The 7943-nt window shown below is 48.8% G+C and overlaps 1 protein-coding gene across 1 annotated transcript; it reads right to left on the bottom strand.

Moving 5' to 3' along the window:
- Positions 1-5963: 5963 nt before the first annotated feature.
- Positions 5964-6744, bottom strand: LOC122893343 (60S ribosomal protein L6-like). The gene has a single exon (XM_044230290.1). The coding sequence runs from the start codon at positions 6706-6708 to the stop codon at positions 6001-6003; it is 708 nt and encodes a 235-aa protein (XP_044086225.1). The 5' UTR covers positions 6709-6744; the 3' UTR covers positions 5964-6000.
- Between the last annotated feature and the right edge of the window lie 1199 nt (positions 6745-7943).

The following is a 7943-nucleotide window of genomic DNA, read 5'->3' as shown; positions in this document are numbered from 1 at the left end:
TCATCTCTGCCTTTCTCTGTGTATCTGTTCCATGTTCCTGGCTCTGTCTGCTAACTGTTGGGTACTTGCGTGACGATTCCTTGCTTCTTCATGACCATACTGTGGCTTTTTAGTTCAAGAATCCAGTATTATCCATCTAATCATTCAGTCATGATAAAACTTACTGAATATCTACTGTGTGTCAAGCAGTATTTTAGGCACTGGGGTACAGCAGATATCAAAGCAAGGCCTCTTATTTCTAGTAGGGAAAACATAGTAAACAAATGATACAATATTTCATGTAGCAATATGCTGTGAAGAAAAATAAAGCCAAGCAAGAGTCTGGAACGTGCCTTTGGGAGGCGGGGTGTGCAGCACCATTTTCCTAACCGCTGTCTGGAGGCCTGGCTCTGATCCAGTGACATTGGAATAGACTTGAGGGGAGAAGAGAGTCATCTGTGCAGGTAGCTGGGTTGAGAGTGCTTCCAGCTGAGGGGAAAGATGGTTGAAGACCCTGAGATGGGGCATTGTTTTGGTCTTCAAAGAAAGGCCAGCCTACAAGTGTGGCTTGCATGGAGTGGGCAGGGGAGCGCCTGGTGGAGACTGGCCTGCAGGGGAGGGCGGGGAGTAGAGGAGGGAGCTGTGTGACCCTCATGTAGCAGTGGGGCTAAGGATCAGGAGCAGGGGACAGACAGACTCTGGGCCTCAGCTCAGGCCCAGGGAGAGCAGCTAGCAGGCTCATTGGGATCCAGGGGAGATATCCTCCTGATGTGGGCCAGGGCAGAGCTGGGAAGCTGACGAGAGGAGGTCGCCGTCTGGATAGGTTAGAAGGCTGAAGAGTTGTCAGTGGATCTAACTGATTTTGTTTCTGGATCTTTCAGTTCAGCTTTTTGAGGAAGAGAATCTTACCTGCCCAGAGCAGCCTGTGCATGAACTGACCAGAGACGGAGGAGAGGGGCCAGTTCACACCCGCAGCCCTCCCAGGGAGCGAGAGAGGAGAGACTCTGGTGTCCCAAGGTTGGCCTGTTTCCTTCACTCACGCCCGGCTCCGGAATGGTGTTCGCAACAGCCCGAGATTGCGACGGAGGTGTCCTCATTCCGGCCTTCAGTTTCACAACCCGGGGCTCCGCGAGGATGGGGAGCTTGCCCTCGCCCGCACAGGGCGTGCAAGGAAGAGCCTGGATCCCACCTTTCGTATTCCGGCCGCTTCTAAAGCCTGCGCTGGGGGAGGAAAACAGCCGAGGGAGGAGACAGGGACAGCGCGGGGACAAGGGCAAGGTCTCGGAGGCCCCGAAGGAGCGTCTGATGAAGGACCGCGCTGACCGTGCGCGCGCGGCAGGAAGCGGCGAGGGAGAGCGCTGAGCCGCGGACCCCACGCTGGCCCGAGGCCGGGGCTGCTGACTCCCCTGCGCTGTCCCGGGAGCTGGGAAGCCCAGGCCGGGTCAGTGGCCCGCTGGGGGCTGTAGGCAGGGGGAGCAGGGGCGGGGGGTGCTCGGCTAGGAGGACGCTGCCCCCTGCCGGCGGTGCCCGCGGGCACCTGCCGCCTCCAGGCCTCCCGCGCCCAGAGCTGGTCCCTTAAACTTGGGCGGGGGGCTGCGAAACTGCCCCCGCGGGGGCTTCTGTTTCCTGTTCCATGTTCGGTGGGGATCGATTTCAGCGCTGCTGTTCCCTGTGTTCACTTTGGCCCAGGCTGACAAAAAGCCCCTTGTCTGGGGCATTGCCATGTCAGTGGCAGAAGGTGAGGAAAAGAGAGAGGGAGAGAGGATGGAAGGGAGGGAGAGGAGAAAGAGGGAGGGAGGGGAGAGAGCAGGAGAGAGGAGAAAGGGAAGGACGGGAGAGGCAGGGAGGGAGGAAGGAGAGAGGCTGGGAGGGAGGGAGTCAGGAAGGAAGGGGAGAAAGGTTGGGTATCACTGCTCACTGTCCAGGTGATGGGGAGAGGAGAGCCCCCCAGGGAAGGGACATAAATATGTGGACAACAACCTAACCTCTCCCCAGAACCCAGGAAGGCAATCTGCCTGGGCCAAGGGCAGCTCCCCTGTCTCTCATTCAGTTGTTTGCACCAGGAGGAGAACCAGCAGAGGCACCAGGCTGGCTCCGAACACCAGTCCCCAGGTCATCCTGGAAGTCTGTCTGGATCCCCACAGACCTGCGGCCTGGCCTGCTCCACACACTCCCAGGGCCCGGCTCCCCTCTGCTCTCCACATCCCTCATGCTTTCACCTCAGCCCTCCTCCTTCAGGATCTCCTGGCTCTTCTTCTCAACACTGGTCCCCCCCCCCCACCACCACCCTTAAAAACAAACAAACAAACAGAAAACCCAACACAGAAATCTGAGTGGAAATCATTTTTAGTTACAGATTTTGTTAGGATCCCTAGCTAATCATGTTGCACTGGAGTGATGATTCCTCACTTTCAAGACTGCAGAGTGGGGAAAATGTTGCCTCCAGCTTGATTTCTAATAAGAAAAAAGAAAAAGTGAAAGCTGAAGCCATCTTAGTTCTCATAAACCCAGGGGATCCCCTGCATGGGGCACGGGAGGGGGGGGCATCATCCCTCCCAGTGGAACCAAGGATGAGCCCATAGGCTGTTGCTTACTGTTTATCTGTTCATAAAGAAAAAAGGTGGGACGGACACAGCCTAACTAGGAATTCACATTTTCAGAGAATGACACTATAGATACCTATGTACCCATAGAAGTACATTTTATCCAGACCTGGAATGGAGGCTTGGGAAGGCCAATCCTACTTATAAGGGTAGCAGCGACCATGGGGAGGAGGGAGAAGTGGGAAGACCTGTTAAGTCAGGGAGAAAGAACCAGTGAGGAGAACAGAGTGCCCATGATGAGCTTGAATTTTTGTCCAGGCTGCAGATGTTATGATTTGCAATATATATATATTTTTTAGTTGATTTTCTAATTTTGGCCTCACAGCAACCTTAAGAAGTAGAAAGAGCTGGTAGATTTATCTGTACTTTCCTACATAAGATCAACAAAGCTCAGGAAAGATTAAGTGATTGAGCTGAGGACACAGCCCATAAATGAGGGGCTAAATGTTTTGACTCTTTGCTACCTGTTATTTTTATTACTATAAGAAGCCTCTGGAAGATGAACATAGGTTCTACAAAATGTTCAAGTAACCATTATTCCTTTCTTCATTAGGAATTCTGGGTATGCCCCAATGGTTCTGTTGGGGAATGAGCAAAGGCAGTAGAGAGCAGAGTTAACGAAGGCTAACTTTGACTGTGACTCACAATCCACTACCTCAGTTAAGTGTAGGTTCATTGGTCCAAGGCTGCAGTCCTGTTCCCACAGGTGGAGATGGTGACAGGATTTGTGATGATCAGGGGTCAGCTGGTGTTCTTGGGTTGCAAACAACAGAAATCAGGTTGGGTAAGTGAAGCAGAGGATTGTGTTGGAAAGATTTCAGGCAGCTCTCAGGCTCCACGGGAAGACTGAAGAACTGGGCAGGGACCAAGGCAGAGGCCTGGGCAGTGGGTGGAGATGAGGTAGTACCGATAAGATAGGAACCAGTTGGGGGCAGCACTGGGTCAATGTGGTCAGAATGAAGGGTGGACTGTCTGGCTCACCTTCCCTGAGTCACTTGCCATTCTCTTGGCCCAGCCTACTTGACAGCGCCAGTGAAGTGACCTGCGGTCAGAAAAGGAAAACAGAATTTTCAGTCACTGAAAGGGGGAAAGCTTGGAAGACGATATCCACCCTTTCTGTGGACCCTTCCAGCCCCACGCCATCTTCCAGTAAAGGAGTTTTGCTAGCCCCAGTCCAGAATCTTCTGTGATGTGGACAGTGGGGGTAAGTGAGGAGGATTGGCGGGGGTGATGAAGGGGTTCAATCAGTCAACGCAGGGAGTGAGTAGGGAGGAGAGAGGAGGAAGGTCTGCATGCCTTGTTTGGTGCTGGGGCTGAAGGAGATTTGGGTTTAGAGTACTTCCCAGATAGCGTCACATAGAGCAAAGGCAAGGTTCTCCCGAGATGTGTTGTGGTGAGTTATGAATTGGGTCAGGGTTTTTTGTTTGTTTGTTTTCTTGTCAAAGATTTTTATTTTTTTATTTGAGAGAGAGAGTGTGTATGTGTACAGGAGCAAGGATGAAGGGGAGAGAGAGAGAGAGAGAGAGAATCCCAAGCAGCCGCCAAGCTGAGTGCAGAGCCAGACACTGGGCTCGATCGCATGACACTGAGATCACGACCTGAGCAGAGATCAAGAATCTGATGCTTAACTGACTGAGCCAGCCAGGGGCCTCTGAATTGAGTCAGTTTTAATGTACTTCATGAGTTGCAATCAAAGACTAGCAGTTCCCTTTTATTAATATGCGGGTCCTGGTTCATGTGACTTCGAGTGTGACTTTATGCACAGACTGGATTGGGCTCTGGATTTTATTAGGGTCACACTGATATTTAGTGTTTGTCATCAAAATTCTTGGAAAGTGAGTGGCCTGCGGTTTGCGGGGCAGGAAGATGAATATGCCTGAATTGATCCAGGCCCTTCATTTTGTCCTTTTTCTGGAATTACTCATTTTAATTTTCTGATGAGGAAAATTTTAAATCTGCTTAAAATTTCCTTAAGGATGCAAAATCTGTAATGTCTTTATTTTCTAGAAAGGAAGCATATTTCTGGTTAGGGATTAGGTTGTACTCAGATGGGTCCTGCATTTCCATTATCATGGTTCCCTTATAAACAGCTTATCATTTTTATTATAAATAAGACCTTGTGTGCATAATTATATATGTGTGTGTATATATATATATATATATATATACATATATATATATACAGGCACATGATCTAACTCAGTAAAGTTTAATTTGTTAGTCTGTCATGTTACTCGAATGCCAACAGTACTATCATCATAAGAACTAACTTCCAGAGTAAGTATTTCACGTGCATAGTAACCCTGTGAGGTAAATCTACCCTTATTCCCATTGTACAGATGAGAAGAGTAAGGTTACTCATTTGTCTATAGTCACACAGGTAATAGGAAAGAATATCCCCAACTGGCCCATTTGCACAGTTGCCTCACTGATTAGTTCAAGCTCCTAGTGTGGCTCATTTACCACGATGCTCTAACATTCAGAACTCAATCTATTATACTAGCATCATTAAGAGAACTAAAAAAAAAAAAAGGCCATTGGTAGGTTAATGAATTAATTTTGGATTAATTAGGGTTTGCTAATTAACTAATTTTAAATCTTTCTGGGGTATTTACTATGTGCTAGGCCCTGTGGATGCAGTAGTGAGCTAGGATAAATGTCTTCCAGACATTTCAAAGACATCTTTGAAGATGTCTTCCAGGATCTTCAAGCCTGGTGGAAATGTCAGATGATAATCAAATAATCCCCCAAATTAAATATAATTATAAATTCTAATAGGGATACATTCTTTGCATCTTCACTACCCACTGAAGGACAGTAGTAGTGATAGATGGAGAAAAGACAGGAATGAAAGGGAAACAGTTAGATATCAGCCATCCACCAGTCTCACATTTCTCGTGTCCTATAGGTATATGACCTTGTCAATTGCCACGGACAGAATGACAATCAGCAAGATGTAGTCCTTTCTCTCAAGAAGAAGTCAAGGCAGAAAACCTGTGTACGTGAAGAACCAGAACCTTATGCCATAAAAACATGCGCTAAGATGACAGGATGATGGAGTTAGCGTATGACAGGTAACATCTCTTGGCACACTTGGAAGTACACCCTCTGGGATAACTCAATACTCCTTAAAACAGCCCTCTTGGGTGAATACTATTCTTATCCTTAAGTGCATGGGAAGGAGATGGAGAGCAAAGGGGCAAGGACAGATTGCAAGTTTCTGCCTAGGGGCTGGGTGAAATAGAGGTGGTGAGTTTTAAGGAATAGCTGGAAAGTGGCAGAAAGGGAGGGACAAAATGTTATGGGTCTTCAGAGCGGGGACAGCATACTTCTGGCTGGAGGAATCAGGAGATTAGGTATTGGGTACCTATACCTGGTACCTTGGATCAGTTATTTAATTAGGTTCTTTGTAAGAAATTTAGAACACCAATTTGTGAGGGTAAACTCCATTTGTGAGAGAAAACACAGAACGGAGGTAGCCCTGAAGCTGAGGAACAGCCTTGATTTTTGGCAGAATTTGTGAGTCCACAGCTTTCTGATCAACCTTGCGCTGCTCTGTAATCTCGTATTTCTCTTTCTCGGTGTCAAAGATCTCACCCTCCTGGTGTCTGGGTTTACGCAACTTCTTCTTCTTGAAATAAGCATCTGTGAGATATTTGGGGATTTTCATGCTGCTGATAACAATTTTGGTAGAAGTGGCAATGACGAATTTTTGGTGTGTTCTACGCAGAGGAACTCGATTGAGGGACAGAGGTCCAGTCACAAGTAGCAAGCCACTGCCCAGCTGCTTCAGGAAAACTACTCTCTTGCCTCTGTGGCGCCCAGTGAGGATGATCCGCCCAGTGAGGATGATCCAAATGGTCCCAGGGGTGATGCTAGCTCGCGGTTTTCTCACATGCTGACTGAAAGGTTTTTTTTTGCCGTAGCTCAACAGCTTTTGAGGCACGTCTTCAGTAAGATAATAATACCTAGGCATTTTGCAAAGTTTAACTACTCGCGTACCACTGTTCTTGTCACCATTAACTGGTTTTGTGACGGTAGCAAGAACCTTCTCCTTCTTTTTCTTTTCAACCCTGGATTTAGCGGCCGAATACTTCCTCTTATACATGGCCTTTCTGGAATACATAGCCGATCAGGAGTATCTGCCAATTCCTCTGACTAGGACAGGGTTTCGGCTGCAGTGGGGCTTCCCTTCTTCGGGGTTTTAGCTGATACCTAAATCTCCTGATTTACATTAGGAGGATACATTAGGTATCCTGATACCATTCCTGGAGGAGCGGTATTTGATGCGGGCCTTGAAGGATGGGGTGAATTCTGCGAGCAGAGACTGGGGCTGTTGGCTCGGATGGTGACACACACCAAGGCAGGGCACGTGGCGAATGTGCTGTAATGGGTATGGCTCTCCCTGGGAGCTGTGCAGAGCAGTGGCTCCTCTACCTGGCTGTGCTTCAGTCTCGGAAAACTTTTTACAAACTTAGATTCCTGGGATCCACCCCAAGGCTCTCATTAAGTCAATTAGAGAACACCCATTTTTACAAAGCATCCTGCATGAACCAGACGCATAGGACTGTAGGGTGAGATGGGGCGTGGCCAGATTCTGCATGGCCTGGGGCTTGGGAGCTGGGAGTTGGCTTTATTTGGTGGGACAAAGCTGAGAGAAGACATCACCGGAGCCAGGCTTCTTCCAGGTCAGTCTAGTATGTGCTGCCGAAGCGAGCACTCCAGGTCAGTCTATTTCAGGATGTTGGGCTTTTCCTTGCCCAAAGGCAAGGAGACTAATAGTGGCTAGTTAATTGCACCTGCCAGAAGTTCCACTCAGGATGGGGCAGTGAGAGTGGCCAGATCATTCCAATGAGTCCCAGTGGCAGAGTCTGCAGGATGTGGGACCCAGAAGGTTGGGGAGGGAATGGAGAGCAGCTGGGCCGTGCACTGCACGGCCACTTCTGGACCGGGTGGCCAGGCACCACGGCGGTCTCCTGCGAAGTGTTTGCTCCACAAAGGAAGATGACGGAGGGCAGCTGACCAGAGGCCTGAGCCTCTCATGACACAGGTGTCTGGCCTGAATCTTTCTCTCTTCATTTTGTCTGCCCGGGAGAAGCTTCTAAGATAGAAGCCTCTTGGAAGCCCAGGTAACATTTCAAAAATCCTTCTGGCAGAAAGGATGGGTTCTTGTATAGAATCAGAATGGAAGCTGGATGCAGGAACAAGACATCAAGACCAAGGCCGAGGAAAGACCTACCGGTTGAGTAAATTGGTCTTGGCTCAGAGACAGAACAGTTTCAACCAAATAATAGCAACAGTGATTGTAACGCTAACAGCTACTGGGTACTAAGTGTGGGACTACCACCGTGTTAGAAGCTT

Source organism: Neovison vison, chromosome 13 (assembly GCF_020171115.1).
Source record: "Neovison vison isolate M4711 chromosome 13, ASM_NN_V1, whole genome shotgun sequence".
In the NCBI taxonomy this organism is placed as follows: Eukaryota; Metazoa; Chordata; class Mammalia; order Carnivora; family Mustelidae; genus Neogale; species Neogale vison.
Note: the sequence above shows the minus strand (reverse complement) of the source record. Positions and strands in the feature narration are given on the sequence as shown.